Here is a 25,507-nt window from a genome sequence, read left to right on the forward strand (position 1 = left end):
GTTCCACGTTTTCATGAGTGTTGTATGAAGTATGCCCAAAGTCAGATTGCTCTGTGGTGTCCAGTCCATGCAGTTCCTGGCTTTCTACCTACTTTCCTGGAGGAGTAACTTCACTGGAGGATGGCCGATTGCGTCCGGAAAACCTCTGTTAGCTGGGGAGGCATGTGGCTGGCGTCTGCTCCAAAGTTCTGGTTTCAAAATGGCTTTCTCCCAGGACATTCCTCTCTAGCAAGCTTGCTCTTCTTCAAAACATCACTCACAGCTGCACTCCCGGATTCGCTTTTATAAAGGGGATTTATTAGGTTACAAATTTATAGTTCTAAGGCCATAAAAGTATCCAAACTAAGGCATCAACAAGATACCTTTACTAAAGAGTGGCTGATGGTGTCCGGAACACCTCTGTCAGCTGGGAAGGCACGTGGCTGGCATCTCCTGGTCTTTGCTCCTGGGTTGCATTTCAAAATGGCTTTCTCCAAAATGTCTCTGGGCTTGTCTCTCTTAGCTTCTTCAGCTCCTGTGCATCTAAGTATCAATGGTCATCTCTTAGCTTCTCTGGAGAAAACTCTGGGCTTGCATCTCCAAACGTTTCCAAGCATCTCAAAGCATCAGCTCCCCAAAATCTCTCTCAGCTGCTCTGCTTTCCTTCGGTCTGAGCGCTTTCTCATAGGACTCCTGAGTGAGTGGGGTCCACATCTCCGTGGAAATAATTTAATCAAACATTTCCACCCTAATCAACAGACTAATCAGTGTGCCCCCACAAGATCGCACTAAAGAATATGGCTTTTCTGGGGAACATAATATATCCAAACCAGCATACCGCCCCCCCCCAACCAGAACACGGGCTGGCCCCTATCCTGTGAGTCCCCTGGGTGACCCAGTTTCCTGGGCTCTGCCGTCTGTAAATGGGGCATGTGCTGGCCTCCAGTGTCCCAAAGGTGGGCCGAGCCATCTCTGGCTGGAATGACTGCAGCAGCCTTCCCTGCTGCCTTCCTCACTCTCCCCCCTTTAGTCTACCCTTAACGCTGCTTTGGAAGAATCTAGATCTTCACAACCATTAGCTATCTTACCATTGTTCATGCAATGCTCCAACAAACATTTCCCATCCTTGAAGATGCAGCATTTAAATTCTTAGCTGGGACTCCAAGGCCCCTCCTTCTAGATGGGACACCCGCCAGACGCCCCAGACCTGGGGAACCAGAGGGGCACCCAGAGACAGGAGGGAATTTGCAGAGCTGTGATCTCCATTCCTCTGAGAAGACTCCAGAAATAGAGAGCTATTGAAGCCTCCTCCCACCAATTTGTTTGATTCAACAGTTATCTTCTGAGTTCCTACCATGAGCCAACAACTCTGCCCTATTCTACCAGGTTCTGTGCTATCCTATCTTTTCTGCCATCTGTAAAGGGCCAGACATTCCCATAATCCTCTAAGGTGATGCTTCCTCAATGCGTTTGATTGCAGGCATCATCGGATGGGGCAGGGACGCTTGTTATAATTACGGCCCCCAGCCCCAGAGAATCCTGATTCAGTAGCTTTGGGGGCCCCAGAATCTGCATTCCCTGGCAGTACCCTGCATGTTTGCTACAATCAGGTGAGCTTGGGACACCCAGCTAAGGCAAGACCTGGTCATATACTGTCCCCACCCTGACCTCACAGTCCTATAAGAGCAGCCCAGGGGACCTGGAGAAGGAGCTGGGTGGTTGGTGAATGGGGAAATTTCAAATGGTCACCTTCTCACCCTTTCTGAGACCGCAATGGAGGAGGGGTCTGTGGAGTAAAAGAGAGAAGAGTCAAAAGACCTAAGGCTGTGGTCCCCTGACACTCCCCATGACTGGGGACCCATTTGGGAAGAAGCCAGATACCTTCTGGAATTTTCAAGGTCCCTAATCACCCTTCTTCCAAAACTCCTCAAGGAGGACAGAAATCAAGTATGTCTGAGGAGAGCACAGGGCTGGGGTCCAGGAACCACTGGCCTTGGCTACATTCTCAGGTCTGATAGAAGGGAGGGGCCCGGTCCTTTCCTCATCCAGGCCACTGGGTGTTTTTTTGCCTTGACTTTAGTGGCAGTTCTTACATTTTAAGCAGTTCTTACATGTTTACCTGTTTCCTATGAAACCAAACACCTGGGAAGAAGAGGTCTTTTTGTTGTTTGTTTCTTTATTTCTGTTGTAACATATATACAACATAGCAATTCTCATATTAACTCCCTTCAAGTATTAAATTCAGTGGTGTTATATTCACAATGTCATGCTACCCTCACTACCATCCACGACCAAAACTTTTCCATCTCCCCAAACAGAAACCCTACACCCATTGAGCATTGCTTCTACAGTCCCCACTGCCCTGCCAACCTGTAATTTACTTTTTGTCTCTGAGAATTTGCATGTTCCAGCTATTTCATACAAGTGAAGTCATACAATTTCTGTCATTTTGCATCTGACTTTTTCACTTAACATGATGTCTTCAAGAGACACCCGTGTTGTTGCATGTATCAGAATGTCATTCCTTTTTGTGGCTGAATGGCATTCCATTGTCTGTATCTGCCACATTTAGTTTCTCCATTTATCTGTTGATAGACATTTGGGTTGTAGAAATAACCTTTTGGCTCTTGTGAATAATGTGGCTATGTGTGTTGGTGTACAAATACATTTGAGTCCCTGCTTTCAATTCTTTTGGCTATATACCTAGAAGTGGGGTTGCCAGGTCATACGGTGATTCTATGTTTAACTTTTTGAGGAAGTGCCAGAGGTCGTATTTTTATCTTCGTGTCCACAGGCGGGCACGTGGTGGGCGGCCATTCAAGTTAAACTAACAAACGGTGCCTGGGCGTAGACTGTCCCCTGGTGGCGTCAGAGAGCACGACAGTGTTTCGCTTTTGCTGGGAACAGCTCACCTGGGGCCCCACACTCCAGTTCTGGACATGTCCCAGAGGATGGGGGGTGGGATGGCCTGTTAGGGAGGGGTGGGCTGGCCTTTTGAAAGATGTGGCTATTCTGGAATAATGCAGGGGCACCCAGGGCACGTAGAAAGAAGAGGAGGGAAAAGAGTTGAAAAGTAGGAGGCTGAGCTGTTCAGTTTGGCCTTGGATGTGTAAGATGAGACCCAAGTCGTGGCCCACTGTGGGTTTCCCCTGAACACGGTGGGGTGGTGGGGAGATAATGACAGCACCAAACCCTGATGGAGAGCCTGCCGGGTCCCAGGCCCTGCATTAACACTCTTTCAATGCTCACGATGACACTATCTGGTAGTGTAATTCTTTGCCCCATTCACAGTTGGAGGAGCTGAGGCTCAGTGAGGTTAATAACCTAGCCAAGGCCACACAGCACTTCAGCAGCAGGACTGGGATCCAAATCCAGGTCATGAGACCCAGAGTCCCAGCTCTTAATCACTCTCAGCATTTATTCATTCATTTGTTCATTCATTCATTTCAGAACCAACTTTGTGGGCCTGATCCACTAGAAGAGTCGAGCCCAGGACCTCCGGGTCCCTGGTAACAGGCTTTGTTGCTGCGTCTGTTCCTCCTTGTAGGAACTCCCTCCCTCTCTGAGGAGAGTTTTGGTGAATCAGGGGTTCAAGAGTAATTTCCTGAAATAGACCCCTTCTTATGCTTTCTCTTCTCTGTTGGTTTGAAACCTCTTTCTCCCTTGCAGCATCCCCCCACCTTCCCTCTCCCTCTGGGGTGGGTGCCTGTGCAGGGCTCCATCCAGCTCAGTGGTGTCAGAGTCTTGCAGTGGGGGTGGGGGGGTGGGGGATGGGGAGGAGGAGGAAAAAGAGGGAGGGAGGTGCAGGAGGTGGCTCAGGCAGAGGGTTTAAAAAGTTTCCCGGGTGATTCTAATGTGTGTCCAGGGTTGACATCTGCTGCCAGCTTTGGCATAAATAGCTGTGGCCAGCAGGGCTGGAACAGCATGTCAGGGTGATGCCTCTTTCTGCTTTGCCCCACAGAGCCCCTTTTGGTACTGTGCTATTTCTTTTACAACAACCCCCCCAATACACACACACACACACACACATACATGCACACACGTACTCTGATCCCTGAAATTTCCTGCAGTAGAAGCTGAACATCCTATTCTCCAAGAACTGGAAACCTCTGCAGTACTTAAGGTCACATTCTTGGGTCCCTCCCCCTGTGGCCAAACACGTGTTCAGACAGGGCTTCCTGTTAGCTGGGAGTTTTGGGAGCAGTGAGGCCTCAAACCCAGAGCCAGCTCCTGTGGAACGTTATCGGGAGGGCAGGCAGGGATGGTGGGTGAACTGCTTCCTGGCTTTGCCCTCTCAGCCCCCACACCGCTCTCCCGATGCCCCCACCTGCATCTGAAACCCCGCCCCTTTTCTGGAACAGTCCTGGCAGAAGCAGAAGGCAAAGCAACAGGCGGCAGGAAAGTCCTAGGTTTATCTCAGACACCTGGGCACCCCTGGGGGGCTGGAAGACCCTCGAGCCTGAGCCCTGGGGCTCCCAGCAGGGCGCTGTCTTGTTGCCTCCTCTGTCAACTTCTGCTAGGTCTCCTCCCACTCTCCCCTCCTCTGTACAGAGCCGCGGCCCCAACCCCAGCCCGGACCCCAGCCCCACTCTCAGCTGCAGAGCAGAGTCCTGGCCATGGAAGCCGCAGTTCTGCCGACCACCTACAGATGGCGGTAGGGATGGGGGTCGCTGGGCCCTCCCAGACAACTGCCGTCCTGCAGGTCCCTGGAGAGCCGGGGGCATTGTCTTGGTCAGCTCCAGGTGGCCACAGCTTCCCCTCCCAGAGTGTGCAGACCCCTGACTTCTGCTTGACCTATTTTTGGTTGTTGAGGCATATTTTAGAGGAAGTGCACAGATCCCAAGTGCTCAGCGTGGTGGGTTTTTACATGCTTGCTCCATTTTTCATTCTACCCCTTTCTTCTCACTGGGAGATGGAGTCTGGTGAGAGGACAAGAGTGGCCTTGAGGCCTGTGGCTTCTAGTATTTATCCCCAGTTCTGGTCCCCCCCCCCCCCACCGCCACCCCCACCCCCTCCCCGGGAAATGTGCTAGGTTCTGGGCCCCTTTTTTCCAGTGTGAGCCTGGGGCTTTCTCCAGAGTCCACAGCCTCATGGGGACAAGGAGGGCAGGACCTGGTCCAACAGTGACCAGGCACAGGCATTGTGGGGGGCAGGGGGGCAGGAAAAGGCAAGGGTGTACCCAGAGAGAAGGGGGCTTGCGTGCAGCCTCGAATGAGTGGATAGGGGGCACGGAGGAGGCTGAAAGGAAGGCAGGTCCTGGCAGAGTCAGCCACTCCCCTCCGGCCTGCACCCACTCACTGAATTTACCCTCGCAGGCCCCACTCCCTGTGACGGTGACCCTGGGCTGCTCTGACACCTTCTCTCCAGGTAGGGCAGAAGCGGCCCCCATAGGTGCACCCCTGCTGAGCGCCCCCCCCCCCCCCCGCCCTGTAGGGCCAGGATTCACACCCGGCCCCTCCCTCCAGGGCGGAGAAATTTCCTTCAGGCCCCCGCACCTGTGATGGGAGAACAGGGCCTGTTGGGGAGCAGAAGTGGTACAGCGGCCAGGAAGCCTGCGGGGTGCCCTGGGTGGGGGAGGACTGAGAGAGCTGGAAGCTTCCTCTCTGGCTCCCTTTTGACCACAGCTGCACCCCTGACCGCGGCCATCCTGACCAGCTGGTTGTGGGCTGTGCTCAGGCCTGCAGGACACAAGGGAACCCAGGCCACTGCATCCGGCTGGGCAGGAGGGCAGGGCGGGGAGTCTCCGGGGGTCGAGCACAGACACAGGCCAGGTCTGATGGGGTGGGGTCAGGCTAGTTGCTGGTCTCACCCCAGTCTCCGGGGAAAGAAAAACCAGAACCTTCCATTTCCCCATCCTCCCTGCCACCTCTCCCCTGACAGCTTCTTGTTCAAGGCAGGTCTGTCAGGTCTGTTTGCTTCCTGGATCTTGCAGTTTTCAAACTGTGAGCTGGCAGGATGCAGCCCCAGCAGAGCACCTGGCACGTAGGAGGGGTCAGTGGATGTGGTACCCCACTTTCATCACGTGGTCACCCACACTGCCAGCCCGTCTTCCTGTTGTCATGCAGAATTGCTTCCTGTCCCTCAGCCCTCCGCCGTCGGTGCCCAGCCCCTTTGCCACACCTGAGCAGCACCCATGGGTGTTGAGGGACCCCCGAGACCCCCTCAGGCTTCGAGCTCTGAGGGAGGAAGAGGCAGAGCAGAGGGGGAGCCACTGGACTGCCCTGAGGGAAAGGGAAGTTTTGGAAATGGAACTTCTGCAGGGAGGCCACAACTCCTTCACCCTCCCCTAATCTTCTCTGGGGACCTTGGGGTTTGCCAGGTTCCACGATGCTGCCATAAGTCTGCCCAGAAAACCCCACCCATCCTCACAACCGTCTTCCCACCTGCCATCGAGCATGTGAATCCTCTCTGGGAGGGTACCCCAAACTGGCCCAAGGTTTTGTGGCTGCAGGATGGGTGGGTCCCTGACTCTGCCCAAAAAAGGGGGTTCAGCCCTGGGACCCTCGAGTTCACTCTTCCCCAGCTTCCCCCCAGTGATGGGTATCAGGGTGTAGTGGGAAAAGTGCCACTTCCTTCATCTTCTGATGTCAAGGGTAATTCTGCATCATTCAGTTTCTTCCTGAGGGTCTGTGGACAGGTTGGGGTGGGTAGGACGGGTGTGTCAGGGATCGGTTCCCTGAGCTCTCTCTCTTCTCAGCAGTCCAGATGCTTCTCTATTTCCCAAGGAGAACTGCATCACGTAGATTATTTGTAAAGCATCCTTCTCTCCATTGTGTCCTATTTTCTGATCGTCTTTCATTAAAAAGACATATCCTCTTGGAACAAGACTAGTCTAAAGACATGAAATAATACCTCACATTTGGGTATTTTTATAATTGTTATACTGCTATTCCCACGGACTAGCTATTATTACGGACATTTTACGGAAAGGGCGCAGGTGGCGATGGATGACGAGCCTCATGGGAACCCGGCCAGTGCTTCTCTTGACACTGAAGATGGTAGCAGAGCTTTTGGGACCATGGCTGCATTAAAATATAGACATTTCTGGGAAAACATTATGATTATCAGTCAAATAGACCACTGAATATGACCCATCTCACATACTTTTACGCTCAGCTCAAAATGTCAAGATCCAAAGGAAAGACCATGCCAACTTTAGTTACTAATCAGATCCACTGCCACAGAAGTCCCTCTGATGCCTGCCAAACTGTCTGAGAATCCCACGGCAGGAGAACCAGCAAGTCTCCTTGGTTTTCTGGCACTCTCCCCAGGAAGGTGTTGATGTGGCCGGAAGGAAGGAGGAAAGTGAAAATTCCAAATGCAGGAACAATAAGCAGGGAGGGAAGGACATTTTTTGGACTCCATAGCTAGAGCAGGGCTCCCTGTGGGAGGGGGCTTGCAGTTTAACAGCTGCGGGTTCTCAGGCAATCCTTAGCCACGTGTGGCCATTCTATGCATTCTATGCAGGCCGGGGGCACTTAGCGCACAGAATGCGTGTCTTTGTGCGAGAGTGTGTGTGGGGGTGTATGTGTGTGTGCCTTTAGAGTTTGAACTCCATGTGGCTCTGGGAAGACAGTGGGTCCCTGAAGGTTTGCTGTCTCCCCGCTGTGTTCCCAGCCCTGAGCTGGGTCCAGTGGCAGCTACACAGGAAGGAAGCCCTGAGGACCTTCTAGTCAAGTTGGCGGTGCATGAGCAAGGCTGGAAACCACTGAGTGACTTTGGGGTCTTGGTGCCGATTTGGGAGTCCATGTCTAAACTTGGGGGCTCATGGTGGGGAGTCACAGCCTGACAACCTTCTAGTCAAGTTGGGGACACATGTCCAAGGCCAGAAGCCGTTCAGGGACTCCGGGGTCACAGTGCCAACTTGGGGGTCCAGTTCTAATCCTGGGGGGCCCTGGGGGTGGGGGAGCTCCCAGGATGTGGCCTCATCGCTCAGCCTTGCTCCTCCGCACAGCCTTGCTCATTGTGGCCACAAGGAAACGAGGGAGGGGTTACGGGTCACGACCAGAAGGAAACCAGCCCTGCCTGGCCCTGTTGTCCTGGGGTTGCCCAAGAGCAGGCCTGCGAGCCGCGGCGGGTAACGGGGCCGGGAGTCACGGGGAGAAGCATCAGCACAAGAAATGGCAACAGGAGCTGCTGATTCACACGGGATTATACAGCGGAGTGTGTAGTTCCAGATGGCGTCTCATCCAGCCCCTGCCACTTTGCTCCCTCAGCTTCTTCCATTTTCTCATCCACTCTAGGAACAGACCCAATGACAAGCTGAACAAGGAAGCAGAGCAGCACGAAGAAAAGCAGAAGTGAGAGCCCTGGAGGTCTGGCCTGCCCCTGGGGCTGGCAGGGACCTGGGCTGGTTCAGGTGGCATCTGCCTTAGAGACATGGCCCAGCGGATCGGGGCCGCGTGGCTGCCTTCGGCGGTGCTGCTTCTCTGGGTCCCAGGTGAGGGGCTGTCCTGGACCGGGAGGGTCAGCGGGATGGAGGGAGGGTATGTGTGAGGGGAGGACTGCAGGGCTAGTCACGTGAGGCCCCCAAGTCTGGGCTCGGACAGAATGGGGCACCAGTCTGTCCACCATGTCAGAGGAGCAGACCGAGGGACCGCAGCCCTGGTAGGGAAGGGGAGAGAGTCTGTCCCTCCTTCTGTGTGCAACTGACTTGCACGAGCCACAGTGGGGCGTCAGACAGGGGGTGGCCGTGGAGGAGGGGCTTGGCCAGAGGTTATCAGATAAATTATTACAGTAAGGAGGAAGCAGATGGGCAGGATGCCCCAGACTGGGTGGAGATTGAAGGCTGCTGAGCTTGTGTTTGGGGGAGCTTGAGAGTGGCAGGGTGTGGAGGAAAGTGGGGGACTGGGGAGGGACAGGCCATATCTCAGGGACATGGAGAAGGAGCCCAGGCAGTGTCAGGGGTTGGCAGGAGCAGCCCCAACGTGGGCCCGAGAACAAGGGGTCAGTTGTCTCCCAGGAGAGAGATGGCACAGCGGGGAGAGGGAAGGGCCTGGGGAGGAGGGACGGAAGTGAAACCGGGGTGAGAAGCGGGAGGAGGCTTTTCTTTCCAGAGAATCAGAGGTTGAGCCTTCCCAGCCAAGAACCAGCCTTCCCACGGGGCTGTCTTCCGTGCCCCTCTGGAGGGTTTCACTGCTGTCCTCAAAGAGGTGCTGTGCGTTTCTGGCTAGCTCTTTTCTAGGCTATTTGGAATATGTTTGGTTGTTTTCCTTTTAGAGTGGAGGTTTTCTTTAATTATATTGGCTAACTAGATGTCCCTAGGGGAGCTGTTGATTTTTGTGTCTTAGTTTTGCCACCACCCACTTTTCTACTACTAGATTTCCCACTGATTCTCTTGGGTTTTCATGTGACCTGCAGGCGTCGAGAGTTTGAGTTTCCCTGTGACATTTATTTCTCTGATTTGTTTCTCTCACGACGGTGAGAGCTGCATGATGAACCCATTCGCCTTCCTGCCTTCTCGTTCAGTGATGGCAGCGGAATGAGACTTTGCACCCAGGCAGAGGAGTCTGGGGAGCAGTGAAGCCCCTGGCCTCAGGGTGGTTTTCAGTCTCCCGTGTTTATGTTTAGTGGGTTCGCGGTGCAGGGAGGGGAGAATGACAAGTGTCAGTCATGGGAAAGCGTAGATGCGCAAAATTGGGAGGCTTGTAAATAAGTGTCAATGCTTCACGTGAGTGGGGAGATGGGGAGGAAAAACTGAGGGTTTTGTGACATCTTCCCTGTCTCTAGGTTGTAATGACGCCTGGTGGGGCAGAACTTTTTGGGAGACCTGGTGACTTTTTTTCTCCAAGATTTCAGATATGGGATGTGCTCAAAAGGGTGCGTGGTTTGTTTCTGTTGCTGCTAAGAGGAGAAAAGTGAATCAGGTGGGGGTCAGAGGGAGGGAGATAGAGAGAGAGAGAGAGAGAGAGAGAGAGAGAGAGAGAGAGAGGGAGACAGACCCCAAAGGGTAATCAGACACTGGAGACAGAATAAGGGCAGTTTACAGCCACAGGGAGGAAGGGAAGAGGGTCAGGGACAGGGTCTTGGGCGAGGACGGCTGGGAGCTGACATTTATTAAGCACTTAATTTGGATCAACTTTAGTGATTTGTGTTTTTCTACAAAGTCACCCATTGATCCCGTTTACAAATTTATTTGTAGAGAATTTCTGCAAAGTACCGACTTGATTCTTTTAATTTCCTCTGTCTGCAGTTTTTTTTTTTTTCTTTTCACTTCTGATTTTGTGCATTTGTGTTTTTTCTCTCTTTTTTTCTTATTTAGGCTAGCTGGAGGGTTATCAATTTTTATTAGATTGAATCACATGAAGTTCCTGTGTTTTGTTTTTGGTTAAAAACTATTGAATATCAGCAATTTCATATTGTTCAAACTAATATTATTTGCCAGCATTTTACAACCATCATCTCATTTAATGCCTCCAAATGCCATGTGAGGTAGGCACAATTTTCATCATTTTACAGATGAGGCACCTGAAGCTCAGAGAGGTTAAGTAACTTGCCCCAGAACACACAGCTGATACATAATAGAGTCAAGATATCAACCCAGATTCTTCTCATGCTGAAGCCAGAGCAAGCCCTTTGGCAATTGCTACCGAGCCTTTCTGTAAATGTCAAATCCCAATGAGGTTTGCGAAGGCCTTCTCTGCACCTATCTACACGGCACTTGCACCTCCAGGCCAGGAGACGTTGTCCTGGCGGCTGTGGGGAGGGACTGATGGGGCTTGCGGTCAACTCTGGGCAGCCACTGACTGAGAGTTGGGGGGACATGAGGCTCTTGGAGAGGCCCCAGGGGAGGCAAGCAGTTCACCCTGAAGTATCTACTGAGGACCTGCTGTATACCAGGCACTGCTAGACATTGAAGTGATAAGAAAAACAAGGCCCCTACTCTCCTGGAACTTACATTCCACTTGTCACCAAGTCTCCCAGAGAGCAGATTTAAGAACATGGAAAAACAAGTAAAATTAAAGCTGTCTAGGTGAAGACAGCCAGCCGACCCCCTTCCCACCCCCAGCCAGTGTGGGGACCTAAGCCCAGAACTGCAAGCATGGCGAGGAGCAGCCTGTGTCCCTCGGCCCTGGGCAGGGCCGCGTGTCCTCCGCTTGGGTGGCCGGCAGTAGGTTCACACGTATGGCCTTACCCGCAGAACTTTGTACCTAAGAACCAATGGGGAAACCAACAGGTACAAATCTTGGTGATAAATAATGGACTTTCTTGAAAATTACATCTATGAGAAGATGAAATAAAGATCATCATCAGTAAACCTCCTGGGTGTGTACACCTGTTTAGATCCACACGTTTTATCAGGCGTGCCCAGTGTTTCTGCTAAAACTAGTTGACGGCCCTCCTTCTGCCCTGGTTTCCCTCCTTCCCGTGCCGTTCCTCACCATGCTTGCAATTCTGGGCTCAGGTCCTCATATTGGCTGAGGGTGGGAAGGGGGGTGTCTTCCTTGCTTCCTTGCTGGGAGAGGATGGGTGTGTGGGCCGGGAGGTGCTCTGGGTGGGTGCTGGCCCTCCTGATGAGGGCAGGGACTTAGGGGAGTTCTTATAGTCCTGGCGACTTTGGGACTGGGAGGTGTGTGTTTGGTGAGAGGGACGGGGAGGGCAGCAGGGAAGAGACTGGGGCCTGAAGGAAAGGGTTGCTGTGGCCATAATCTTAGCGGTGTCAGAGTGCCGGGGGAGGACACTCGAGGTGTGAGCTGGCTGTCGGGGGCCAGTGTGGAAGGTGGGAAACTCCAAGGGGGCCGGCCCAGGCCCATCTGGTGAGGAGCTGGCCTTGGGGTGTCTTTCAGGCTGCCTGGCTCTGAGTGGCCCCAGCACCGTGACGGGCACTGTGGGGGGATCTCTGAGCGTGCAGTGTCACTATGAGGAGGAATCCAAGACGCTCAACAAATACTGGTGCAGAAAACGTCTTCTTGTGCCATGTACCAAGATTGTGGAGACCGAAAAGTCAGAGAGAGAGGTGAGGAGTGGGCGTGTGTCCATCAGGGACCGTCCTGCCAACCTGACCTTCACCGTGACTGTGAGAGACCTCACCATGGAGGACGAAGGCGAGTACTGGTGTGGGATGGACACACCATGGTTCACAGGAACAGGAGCCTTCTTGCCTGATCCTGTCGTCCTGATCAAGGTGACTGTGAGCCCAGGTAAGCCCCAGGCCCGCCACCTGAAGAGGCTCACTCAGGTCAGAGGGGTGGGGGCAGGTCTTGGATCAGGGACATGAGAAAATTATGCGTGTGTGTGCATTGTGTGTGTGCGTGTGTGTGTGTGAAAGAGAGAGGGAGACAGAGAGAGGAAGAGACAGGGGCCCCGGAGAGACATCTGCCACGTCTGCCCCTTCCTGGCTTGTGGCCATCTCGGTGGGCCTGGGAATCCCATGGCAGGTGGGGCAGGGCTGTGACTGCTGACCGAGTACCTGAGTTTGAATCCCACAGGACAGAGGAAGGACCCCTGACTGGATGGGGTCTCTGGGGCACTTACTCTCTTCAGCATCCCAGGGCCCAGGGATCAGACATGACCAGCTGCCCAGCCCAGCCATTGCTGGAGAGAAAGCAGTCACAGCCTGGCCCTGCGTCCTGATTGCTCTCCGCTTCTGAAGCCCCAGTGCAGACCCTGCCCCTTCCCCAGACTCTGCCACCTGCCTTTAGGTGCCTTCCTTAGCCTCTGCAGCCCGGGAGCACCCCAGTTCCTCTGACTTTCTATGCACCGTCTCTGTGAAGGGCCCAGCTGCTGGCCCTCTAGTGTTGGTCCTGTAGTATCCCAGTGGCCCTGAGTCAGCTCGGCAGGGTCCCAGCCTGCCTCTGGGGCTCCCTCTGCCTCCTCATGGGGCTCCTCCCACGGCACCTCCCTGCACCTCTCCTCAGCCTGGGTCCTCCCCCAGCAGTGAAGTGCTCGTGCATTGGGGAATTCATTCCACAACACCGATTGATTGGGGGCCTCTTCTCTGCCAGGTGCTGGCCACACTCTGGCAGAGCCTTCAACTCGGCTCTGGTGTCAGCGTCTCAGGCCTCGGGGGGCACAGGGCAAACTGTGTGTGTGTCGGGGCGGGGTGGGTAGGGAGAGAGAGAAAGAGACAGAGAAGTTTTTCTGGAGGGGTTGGCATCTCTGCTCATTTGATGAGTGGAAAGAAGAGGAGGGGGGAGAGGAGAACTGAGTGTGCAAAGGAGAGAGGGAGGGAGAGCTGCCCAAGGTGAGTGCCGCAGAAGCCCCGAGCTTCTAGGAGGGAGGCTGAGAGCTACAGGCAGCAGCAGGCAGGGCCAGATGGGGTGGGGGGTGGGGGTGCTGAGCACAGGTGGGAGCTTTGCCAAGTGACGTGTCAGATTTGCAGTTCCCACAGAATTCTCTGGCAGCCATGTGGCTGTCGGTCAGAGGGGGACAAGACTTGGAGTGAGAGATGAGTTGGGGGGCTCTCAGGAGTGGCCCTGACCCTTTTCACCAGGATGGAGGCAGGAATGTTGGGGGCATGCCTGGTCCTGTTTGGAGGTGCTCACCTGCCCCGTTCCCCAGCCCCTGGAACCCTGCACGCTACCTTCTGTCTCTATGAATTTGCATAGTCCAGTTATTTCATGAAGTGAGGTCACTCGAAATTCAGCCTTTTGTGTCTGGCTTATTTCACTCAACACGCTGTCTCCAAGGTTCATCTGGGTTATAGTTATAGCACAGATCAGAATTTCATCCTCTTTACTGCTGAATAATATTCCATGGTTTGTCTATACCACATGGATTTGTGTTTGTGCCACCAGCAACGTCAGCAAACCCAGAGACAGCTACAAGCATCCCCTTAACCAAGGCTTCAACAACCACAACTGGGAGTCCAGCTGTGGTGTCCACGACCCTGGCCACGACGGAGGCCTCCCCTAGTGCGAGCAACCAGGAGCAATTGCCCGAGAGCCACGGCACCAGGTAAGGCGCCCTTGGCCCCTGACCTGTGGGGAGGGGGCTTCTCCTCAGGAGGAGCTCAGGTCAGGACACCCCAGCCTGGGTCCTCCCACCCCAACTTCCTGCCCGATCTGGGGCAGGGACCTCCTGGCTCCCTCTGCCCCAGGCCCAGGTTGGGATTTCCAGCTCAGGCTGGGGAGAAGTTGCTGGGAAGTGGGGGGAGAGCTGATGACACCCTGCCAGGCACCTGCTGGGTGCTTTCGTGCATGTTTCTGCTTGCTCCTCACGACAACCCTGGACTGCTAGTCTCTTCCTTGTACAGAAAAGTAACCCGGGGTTCAGAGAGACTAAGCCATTTGCCTAGTTGCACAGCTAGAAGAGGTGCGGCTGGGCTCCCAACTCAGGTTATGTCTTGGCAAAGTCTTGGACTCTTTTTCTCTAAGTTAGAGGTTCTTAACTTTTTTGGGAGGTCACCAACCCCCCGGAAAATCTGATGAATTTGATGGACTCTTTCTCTCCAAAAATGCATGCAACCATAAACTGTTTCTGGGATTCCCAGGCCCCCTAAACACTTCAGCAGGCTTCCTGCCAACTTGGGGTCAGAGTCTTAATAAGAGACAAGGTGAAATTCAGGCACCAAACATGCCACTTCCAGAAATTTACCCCGCAGATACTCACACAAAGGGGCAGAGCTAGTTTTTATGACCTAAAGCTTGTGCAATTTGGGGGGATAGTGGCTCTCTTTATGAAAAAAATGAGAAAATGAATACAAACTTAAGTATGAGGGGGGACCCAAGCGAGCGAGAGCCGACAAGCTCAAGCTTCATTAACTTCGCAGTGAATCCACTGCTGCCTGTGCAAGGGTCCCATGGCGGAGACGCGAGGTATTTATGGGAGCAGTACTTAGAACTTGCACAAGGCTGGGGAAGATGCTCACAAAGAGGAAAGAGTTAAATGAATTATGGTGCATCTGTGCAATGGAATACTGTAAAGGAAGAGCAAGACTTCTTTATGTACTGGTTTGGAAAGATCTCCAAGAAGTACCGTTAAGTAAGAACATAGCGTTGACTCCATGTCTCCTTTTGTGTGAAAGAAGGAGGAAGACAATGCACCTTCATGTTTGCTTATACATGAATAAAGACCTCTGGAAGGTTCTTAGGGTGTGTGGGAGGGGAGAGGGGACTGGGTAGGAAGCAGAGATTTTGCCGGTTACTTTTCTTTCCATTGGACTCATCTGTCGATGTAAATACTCTGGGAAGGAAGGCTGCCCCACCGCCATGACCTTACCCCACTGGTGTCTCCCCGCCAGCTCCCCCGGGCTCCCGGTGCTGCTGTCATTGTTGGCCCTTTTGCTGCTGCTTCTGCTGGTGGGGACCTCGCTGCTAGCCTGGAGGATGGTGAAGAGACAGAGAAAAGGTGAGCTGGCCCCAGCCCCGCCCCTGCCCAGCCCAGGTGGGCAGGCCCTGGCCACGCTGTTGTCCCCAAGCCTCTGTGACCCGGTTCTCCAGGATGGACCCCAAGTGCTTGTGCTGAGCGCGCATTGGCGGGGGACCCTGGAGGCAGACCCCAGGGGAGGCGTCCCAGGTGTGGTGGCTGCCGGTGGGCAGAGGTGGCTCCGGATCAGGCCTTTCCCACCGTGGGGCCTGGGGCCAGGGGGTCCCTCTTCTGTTTAAACCCTTCCCAGGCTCCCACACCTTCAAGATTAAGTCCAGGTCCCTCAGGACATCCCAGACGGCCACGTCGGGCTCTGTCCACCTCTCCCGCCTCACTCCCTCTGCCCCTTCCTTGTACCAGCTTCATTTAACCTGGCAAGGGCTGCACTCTCAGTCTCCTCTTCTCAGTCTCTTCTTTCTGTGCCTCTGTTTACACATATGATGTCTTCTGGGCTTGCTCTCAGCACATGAGGTGCTCCCCGCCACCCCGGGCCCTCTTGACCTGACTCATTCCTGGTGGACCCCAGGGGCTGTCCTAAGACTTCCTTCTGGGACAGTTTCCTTGACCCCAGAGAGTGGTTTCACCGCCCCTCCGAGGTGTACAGCGTCGCTCTTTTCACACTAGATTGTCACTGCCTCCTGCTTCCTTGTCCGCTCCCCTCCCAGCCTGTGCACGCAGTAAGGTCAGGAACTGTGATGCGAGAAGGCACATGATGCATATTTGTTGAATCAATGTGTGATTTAGTATCTTCAGCTACAACTGGCACCCAGGAGGCTCCAGGCATCTTCCAGTGCAGTCGCCCTTCCCGGAGCTCAGATAGAGCGCGAGCACACACGTGCAGCACCCAGCCCCCTGCCCGGGTGAGCAAACAGCAAAGAAAAGAACAGAGGAGGGAACCAACGTGTGGTCTTGTTCCTGGCAGGGCCACCAGTCACCTCCAGGAGAGCAGATTTGTGCTTGAGTTGGAAGTGAGAGCCCACGTCTCCTTCCTGATCTAACAGTTGGTGACTATGTGAGCAGATGACTCTTATGGGATTATTACAATTTTTTTTTGTATTGTCCACTGTAGCAACCCTTAAATAATTTTTATTTAAAGCCTTCCAAACTTTACAAACACTCTATAAACCTGCCAAGCAACAACTTCCCTTTTCCCCCAGCCCCCCATGGCCATGGTAAACACAAATCTACTTTCTGTTTCCACAAATTTGCTATTACTGGGTGTCCTCAGATAATGGAAACCCTGTGGTATTTGTCCTTTGGAGCCTGCATCACACAGCATGATGTCTTTGGGATTCATCCATGTGGCAGCATGACTCAGACATCATTCCTTCTCACGGCCGAATAAGATTTCATTGTCTCGCAGGGACCTTTAGCTACGGTTACCGAGGCCTTTTTTTTTTTTCCCCAAAACATTTTTACTTGCTCACCATACAACCCATCCAAACTGTTCTTAGTATAATCACAGAGTTGTGCTTTCAATCAACCACAGTCAATTTTAGAACATTTTCATTGCTCCAAAAAGAAAAGCCCCATACTCCTAATCACCCTGTCATTGACACTTAGCTGATGGAAAAACAACTGATGGAAAAACATTAAGATGTTATGTTAACTATAGTCTGTATAGTCTATTATTAACACCTTGTAATAGTGACATACACTTGTTCTAATTCATGGGAGAACATTCTTATGTTTGTGCTATTAACCGTCTTCATCATCCACAGCAGGGTTCGCTGTGTTATACAGTCCCTCGTTTCATCCTCTAGCTTTCCCTCCAGTGACGTACACGACCCTAAACTTCCCCTTTCAACCACACTCACACCCACGATTCAGGGCTGTTATTTACACTCACAATAATGTGCTACCATCACCTCTATCCATTTCCAAACATTTACAGTCAGTCTTACTTAAAAATTCTGCACAAATTATGCCTGAGTTCCCCATTCTCTATCCTCATTCCATCTTCTGGTTGCCCTATATTCTAGATATTAACTCCATGAGTTCACTCATTATATTTTGTTCATATTTGTCCTTTTGTGTCTGGCTTATTTCACTCAACATGATGTTCTCAAGGTTCATCCAAGTTGTTGCATGCATCAGGACTTCATTCCTTCTCGCAGCTGCATAGTATTCCATCGTATGGATATACCACAATTTGTGTATCCATTCATCAGTTGAAGGGCGCTTGGATTGCTTCCATCTTTGGGCAATTGTGAATTATGCTGCTATGAAATCAGTGTGTAAATGCCAAAGCCTTTTAAAGGCTGCAATGAAATCGGGACTGGGAGAAATTGCTTTTCTCCCAGCTGGGGCATGCAGGGTGGAGCTGGGGCTCTGCCTGACTCTCCCACCCTATTCCGTGACCCCAGACTCTCCCCACAGTGGGGCTCAGGCATTCAGGGAGAAATCAGCCCCAGCAGATCCAGGTGTGAGGCAGGGAAAGAAACCACTTCCTCTTTCCCCTCTGCTCGGGCCATACCACTTTCTGGGAACCTCCTAAACTCCAGCCCACATGGGAAACGCTGCCCACCACTGGGGTTTTCCCAGTCCCTCTGCTCTGGCTCTGTGAGCCCCAGAGTCTCATCTTGTGCCCTTTCACTTAGAAAGGCTCGCTGTCGTGAAATAGCCTCCTCCCCCGTTTAAAAGTGCTGTATAATTATTTAGAAAATCTGAAAAACAAGAAAAGCCTAACAGAGGAAATAAGTTCCCTATAATAAATGATGGCAAAAAACTCCCAACACCCAGAAAAAATCAACCCCTGACTTTAAGGAAAGTCCCTCCAGTCTTTTTTCTATGCCTCTATTTACTTTAAAAATTTGCTTCATGACAAATCCTCTTGTAAACCTATTTTTTATTTTTTCACTTAACATGTGTACCATTTTCCCTGCTATAACATGTTCTTCTAGAAACCATTGACTGCAGAGTATATCAGCATATGGAGGGATTACACTTTGTTTAACCCATCTTCTGTCACTGGAGAAAGCCTTCCTGTTTAAATATCCCCTCTGTCTCTCCGTGCTCTGAGGATTGGCTCCATCCTCTGACTGTGTGTCTACAGTTGTCTCCCCATTGTCCCCGTCCTCTCCCCTGTGTGTGCCCCCATCATAACCACCTGCAGTTCTTCTCCCCCAGCTCACTCTCATCATCCATCCATCCATCCATCCATCCATCCATCCGTCCATCCGTCCACACAACTAAACTGTCCTGAGCACCTGCTGCGTGCCAACTGGGGCACAATTTGTGACCCAGGCAGACTGGGTCCCACCTTAAGGGGATTTCCAGACTAGCTGGCTCCCGCCGAACCCCGCCACTGCCACCTTCCTTCCCTCTTTCCCATACAGAACACGTATCCAGGTGAGGCGTGGGATGTGGCGTGGAGATTGCACACAGCATTTGAAAACAGGCTGGTTCATGCCCCAGAGCTCCCAGTTTTACGTTCCATTGAGTCTGCTGACAAGGGCTCAGTCAACACTCTGCTGTACATGGTCTTGTGTCCTCCAGCTCTGGGCAGCCCCTTTCCAGCATGGGGCAGTGTCTCTCCCTCTTCTGGACTCATCTGCAGCCTCTAGTCAGTAAGCTCCGGGGTCACCTGGCTGTGGAATTAGCCCAAGGACATTCCGGCTGTGTGCGCACTGCCCACTGCCCTTGAGGAAGTCAGTGCCTGGGTTGAAAGTGTCAGGGGTGTGCAGAGCTGATCACCTGCAGAGAACTTGTCTGGGGCCTGGAAGGCAAAGGCTGTGGGAGCCGGAGTTGAGTCCACAGGATATGATGGATCCCCTTCCTGCAGGCTCCCGAATATGTCTGCAACCCAGGCTAGTCCACACCCTGGGGTGAGCAGGTGCCCCGTTGACTTCTCGCGGTTCAAGGCAGCCCTAGGTCTCCATAAGACAGGTCCTTTGAAGTGGGTCCCCCCTTCCCTCTGTCTTCTCCCACCTGGAGACGTTTTCATGAGTGACTTTTGAGACCCAGCTTTGTTTGGCCCCTCTCCTCCAGCTGGAGCCTTTCTGTTCCTTCCTTCATTCATTTACTCCCTCACTAATTCACTCACTCAACAATGAGATCCTTCCATGCTTCAGACCTGAGGGCTCCAGGGCTGAAGTCTCCAGGGAGAGGCCTGTTTCCGGATGGATCCCGGGGCCCCCCATCCTTTCCCTGCTCTCGTTCTGGTTCTGGGATTTCTGTGCTTACTCAACTCCTTACTCTCCTCTTGTCTCCATAGCTGGTGAGAATTCAGAGCTACCCTGGAACCCCACTCAGGTAAGGAAAGGCTACAGCAGGGGGTGCATCTGGTGGCTGGGGGTGGCGGGGGGCACAGAGGCGAAGGCAGGTCAGGCGTCTCACAGGCCAGTGGGGGGCCCAGGTGGACCACGGACGGATGGGGTCGGTGCTTGCCCAGAGCAGGAAGAAGATGTCTGGGAGATCTGGTGGTCTCGTCCCGAGGGCTGGCCAGTCTGTGCCCTCCCATCCTCCCAGCCAGGCCCCTGAGCAGGGGAGCCGAGCACTGCCCAGAGAGGACTGGAGTGGAGGATGGTGGAGGAGGTGGGGGGAGATGTACGCAGAGTGGCCGGGACAGAGGTGGGGCTCCGTGGACACCCACCGAGGCCGCCCCGCCCCGCCCTCCTGCACACCCCAGGCTCCTGAGCAGAGTGAGCTCTGCTACGCCAACCTGGAGCTGCAGAAGTGGCCCTCGCTGGGAGAGCTGGTGCAACCGAGGGGTGAGGAGGTGGAATATAGCACCGTGGTGAGTGCAGGGGGCTGGCTCCTGGGCTGCTGGTGGGACCCTGGGCCCTGCTGGGCGACACCTGCCGGGAGGAGGGTGGCAGACAGGGAAGACGTGCATGTGGGGCTGGCTGGGTGAGCTTGCACCTCTGCAGGGGCCGGCATAGATTTTGGCAGAGTGGAATCCTTTGAAGGGCTTGATGCCATTGTCTTAAGAAGCCCTTGGGTCTAGGGCTGGGGAATGGATGGAATATTGGGGTGATCAGTGATGGTCAAGAAAGCCCAGCATTTATTAAGTGCCTACTATATACCCAAAGGACCAAGGGTCACAGCCTGTGAATTCTCATTGTCTTGGTCCCATCATCTCTTTGGCCTCAACTCTACTTTTCAGGTTTCTATCAATGAGCCCCTATGGGTCAATCCTTAAAGTGGAATAATGGAGAGGGCTGTTTCCCAGGGAATGACCCACCCTTTACTGGAAGAGTTCAAGCAGAGGCTGGGGGCCATGTGGTGGGGAAGATGGGGAGGAGATTTAAGCATCAGACAGGGAGCTGCATGGGGAGCCCTCCAACCCCTGCTCTACCCCCGCCCCAGGCCTGTGAGCCTCTAGAGCCTTCTCGGATGTGCTGCGGCATATATGATAGCATGGGTGCTGGGGGCTGGCATCGGGGCTGGTGGGCTGCTCTGGAAAGGCGGCCCGATTCCCTGTGCTGTTTCCAACCTGGCCCCTCCGCCCAGGGCTGCTGTGCTCGCACCAGGCTGGGGAGCGGGGACCCAATCTAGCCTTCCCTCTGGTTCCCCTCCCCTACTCAGGCAGATGAGGTGTGGTTTGGGGGTGCAGGTCCCTGGATCTACCCACCCGGGTGCCCAAGCAGCTGGCACAGTCTAGTCCCCCTCTGGTGGCCCCTGGTGGGAAGTCTGAAAGCCCCCGGGGAGTTCTAACCTGATTCCTCCTTTGCATGACCTTTTCTCCGATCACAAGCACACGAGCTCCTGGTTTGCCTGACTTGGTGACAAATGATCTCAGTGTGGACTTGGGGCATGGTTTTCCTCATCCTGCCACCTCCCTTGGCACAAGCTATAAGCCTTGAGCCCCATGGCACACATGCAGAGCTGCAGAGCAAACGGGGGGCCCTGTGCAGACTCGACCTGGAAGACCCTGGGTCCTTCACAGACTTCTGCATCCTCCGAAAGGGCCCTGAGGACTGCTTTCTTCCCAGGACATTCTGTCAAGAGCAGCGTAAAGGCTGCCTCGGGGGAGCCTGGCCAGTTCCTGGAAACTCCAGGCTCCCCCTTATGACCGGCTGGGTCAGACTCGAGGGTCTCTGGTGCCTGATGACTCTGTGCTGTTTCAGGGGAGCTGAGGCTTGGCCAGGGGGGCTGGAGCAGGAGCGTGCCCAGGCTGCGGGACCCAGCTGTTGCTGGGACAGTCCTGAGAGAGAAAGAGGCCGGGACAGGGAAGGGGGCTGGCGTCCATCTGTCCCTGCCTCTCTCTGAGCCGTGGGTCTCTCTCTGCAGGCGGCCACCCAGGACAACCTGCACTATTCCTTGCTGGCATTTGACCTCCAGGGTCAGGACCCCAAGGCCAATGGGAGCCCCTCCCGGAGGCCCCAAGAGGAAACAGAGTACAGCGTGATAAAGAAGACCTAGGCCTCTGCCTCGGGCCGCAGCACCCAGAGGTCTCCTGGGGCCACAAGAAGCCCGGGACGGCCCGCTGGACCCTCAGCCCCTGCCTGGCTGGCTTCACTGGGCAGTGCAGGAACAGGGATCCCTGTCCTGGAGGGGACCAGTGGCAAACCCTCCCTTCTCACTGGCTCTTGTTTTCCCACCTTCTTTAACGCAGCTCATCCCAGCTCTGTATATGGAGGACGGGAGCTCCTTCATCCTGTGCAGCCCCAGGAAAAGACGTGGCTCAAGTAGGATGGTTTCTACACATAACTGTACTGTGCATGGCCCCATTGACACGTCAGGGAGGACTTGGGAGTGGGGAGAACGGACAGAGGAGGCAAGGTAATGCAGAGGAAGAGACGTGCTCACATGTGGAGGGGCCACCTGGGGCCACTCGGGGCCACTGAAGGTCCGAGCCCTCCTCATCTGCAGACAGGGAAACTGAGTCCCCGAGAGAGGAGCAACTGGCCCATGGTTCCAGAATCAGTAGCAAGTTCCCCTAGAGTCTTAGATAGGTTTATTTTTAATGTAAGATACAGGTAAACTATAAACTATTTTAGCAAGAGAGAAAAAAGTTATTTAAATAATACCTTCCACACATCTGCAATCTTATATTACAGAAAGCCCCGAGCTTTGTTATCAAATGAACACAGAGAAGCTCTGAGGCTCCAAGAGGATATCCTCAGGGCTGTCTATGGTGGACAGACAGGAGAGAGACAGTCCCAGCTGCTTTTCTCCACGCTATAAAGCATGGGCAGAGACCTCCTCTCTGGGAGGCTTAAACGTGGGGCCCCAGCTACCTGGATGAGCCTGCTGCCATCTTGGCGACTTTCAAATCACCTTTCCCACCCTCTTGGCTCTGTGAAAATGCAGTGATTTTCTTGCCACTCCTAGCAGCATGCTGACCTTCTGTTTTAAGTAAATAACCGTTAAAAGCAGAGTGTGTTTCACGTAAGTCAAGGGTTTTTGACCACTGACATTGCAACCAAATTGTGACTTTTGCACAGTTTTCTCTGGGATGTGGGCCACAGCTTTCAAAACATCTTTTAGCAAGTAGATGGTCCCCCAAAGCTGGAGACACTGCTCTGCTTGGTGTCTTCTTTAGATGTGTCCTTGGGTGCGCCCGCACGTGCGCCACTCCGAACACTTCCTCTTTTTCTGATGTTCTGAAATGTGAAAGGGGAAATACACACACACACACACACACACACACACACACACACACACACACACACGCACAGTGCTAGGTCTATCTGTGGGGAGGGGCCCGGAGGGGCTGGGTGCCATCAGCAGGGCTGGGGGCTGCAGTTCACAGAGCCCCACCTAGGCCTGAGCTGGCGGGGCCTGGAGAGGGGCCTTCATGCCAGAAGGGAAGCAGCGGACAGCCCCCTCCCCGCCCACCCCAACCCCACACTGGGGCTGGGCCTCCATTTCCCCTAAGGGGGAGGTGGGGAAGTTTATGATCCAGAACGACAGATCCAGGGCTAGGCCCCAAAGCAGGGCAGGCACAAATTCAGTGATCAACTTGGTTTGGGTGAACCAGAATGGGGATGTGGGATTGAGGGGAGGGTGGCGGGGAGTGGGGTGGGGTGTGCAGATTCGCTTCTGGGTGTAGCCTGACACCCCTGGGAAAGTCCAGGCTCCCAGGCACACAGCCACAAGGCAGCCATACCTCTGCTAAGGCTGAGCCCCTGCCTTCACCTCCCTTTACTTGCTTCTCTGCCTCCCACCCCCACCCCAGTCTCCCCACCCTGTCTGGGGAGAGTCCCCGGGGCATCTTCCATTCGGTGATTCACCCCATGGCATTCCTGGGAGAACAGCTTTGTGCAGGCAGCTTGCTGGGCCCTGGGGGCACAGGGACATGTGTATGTGTGTGTGACACTGTGCCAGCCTTGGAAGAACTTTCAGTCTTGGAGGGATATGCACTGGGCCGTCTGCACTCACCTCCATCTTTGGGGCTGTGGGCAGGGGCAGGGATGTCTCCCATTTGTGGGAATGGGTGGAGGAGGAGAATTTCCTTAGGGATTTGATCTGAGCCAAGGTAAAGAACGCTGAAGAGTGAGTATCAGGGAAAAGATGAGGCAAGGGCTCCTGTTTCTTCTGTGCTCTGGGCTGTTTTCCGAAAACACATACACACATATTGTCCAAACTGGAAAAGGGACATGGGACAGGTAAGCAAAATTTCAGGTCCGTCTTCTTAGGTAAGCGAATATGGGAAGCCGTGGAGCAGGCAGAGTGGTGGGTAGGGCTGGGATTCCAGGATGGAGAGGGTCAATCTCATCTGCACCCCTTTGTAGAAGTGGGGAGAAGACGTCCCTGTGGTTTCTTGGGAGGCACACCTGGGTCTGAGCTCCTCTCTGCCCCTTATAAATGGAATGAAGTAGGGCAAGTCACAGATGGTTTGACTTTTAATTTTCTTATCTGTAAAAGGGGGGAAATAACTCTCTACATTCTTCTATTTGTGGTGAGGATAAAATGATAACCAGGGACCTAAATTACAGAGCATGATGCCTAATGGCCCCCAATAGATACGGCTGTTATTAAATGCTATCCTTGTGCCCTGAAAACTTAGTCTGCTTTCCTTTCCCCATTGCTCCCCAGCGAAACCATCCTTCCCTAAACTGTCCTTTCCTAATTGTTCTTACGTTAATTAAAGCAATTGATGCTGAAGTACAAATAATCAGAGCCTTAACTTGAAAAGGGAGTCTACTAACTTCTGGAGGAATGTGAGATTTGGGGAAAAATCCTTTCAGTTGGGAGCTTTCCACTCTTCTTTCCCTCCACTTCCCACCAATGCACACACACACAGAACAGAGAAATTTGAAATCTTTGTGTTTGGAAACTAGTTTTGCAATATCAACCGATGTAGTTTTCTAATTCCTTGTGGTTCCTTCTATTCCATTCAGCCTGCAGTTCTGCTGCCTTCATTGCTTTGAGGAAGAGATGAGCTGGCAGAAAGCAGAATTAAGGGTAAAAGCTTCACTCTGTAGTTTCACAAACTTTAAGCCTTTGATGGAGGGAGAAGCAGTTGCGAAGATCTTAGCTTTGAGGGAAGAATGATGAGTGCCAGCAAAGCTTTCCACCCTCAGATCGGTGAAGAGCGGCCTGGCCCGGGGAGAGAGAGAAGCCAAGAGGATACAGGGACAGCTAGGGGGGCCCAGGGTGGTGCCCCACCCAGAAGAGCTAGCAAAGCCGCCTGACCAACACAGCAGACTGGGCATCGAGACTTAAAATGTGGCTCATACAAACTGAGATGTGCTGGGAGTTTAAGGAGACATAATACAAATAAAAGAATGTAAAGTATCTCATTAATAATATAACACAGAGATTACATTTTTAAATTGTGATATATGTTGGAGTAAATAAAAAATAAAAATCAACTTTGTTTCTTTTCTTTCTTTTCTTCTTTCTAGGGGAATGGGTGAGCTGAGGGTTTTACACAATGGAATGCTTTATGGCAGTGAAAACATTACTGTCTTCACTTTATAGAAGAGTCACAGTCCAGAGAGGTTATGTGAAATGACAAATGCCACTCAGATGGGTGGTGGAAAATCTGAATCTTGAATTCAGGGCTCCTGGGTTTCAGTTCCTTAAAAACAAACAAACAAACAAACAAAAAAACACAACATTTCATTTTGAAACAATTTGAAATAGAGAAAAACTGTGAAAACGGTACAAAGAGAGCCCATATATCCTTTCCCCAAATTTATCTATTTTAAACATTTTGTCATATTCACTTATTATTCTCTATCTGTGTCTCCCATAATTATTTTTCTGAACCACCTGAGAGCGGGTTGCTTGCATCGTCTCTATTTGTGTGAGCCCCAAACTCCAAGGC

The 25,507-nt window shown here is 52.9% G+C and overlaps 1 protein-coding gene across 2 annotated transcripts; it reads left to right on the forward strand.

The window, feature by feature from the left end:
• The first annotated feature begins 8,028 nt into the window (after positions 1-8,028).
• Positions 8,029-25,049, forward strand: CD300A (CD300a molecule). 2 transcript variants are annotated; one of them, XR_005212648.1, is made up of 8 exons: positions 8,029-8,419; positions 11,766-12,119; positions 13,716-13,875; positions 15,161-15,267; positions 19,502-19,539; positions 19,916-20,023; positions 21,520-22,011; positions 24,576-25,049. XR_005212648.1 is itself a non-coding variant. In XM_037808774.1 (7 exons), exons 1-7 carry the CDS (start codon positions 8,359-8,361, stop codon positions 21,649-21,651), a joined length of 960 nt encoding a protein of 319 aa, XP_037664702.1. In that variant the 5' UTR covers positions 8,029-8,358; the 3' UTR covers positions 21,652-25,049. The 2 variants fall into 2 exon arrangements, 1 of the variants encoding a protein (XP_037664702.1); XM_037808774.1 differs by having other exon boundaries at positions 21,520-25,049.
• Positions 25,050-25,507: the final 458 nt, after the last annotated feature.

This window comes from Choloepus didactylus, chromosome 18 (assembly GCF_015220235.1).
Source record: "Choloepus didactylus isolate mChoDid1 chromosome 18, mChoDid1.pri, whole genome shotgun sequence".
Taxonomy (NCBI): domain Eukaryota; kingdom Metazoa; phylum Chordata; class Mammalia; order Pilosa; family Megalonychidae; genus Choloepus; species Choloepus didactylus.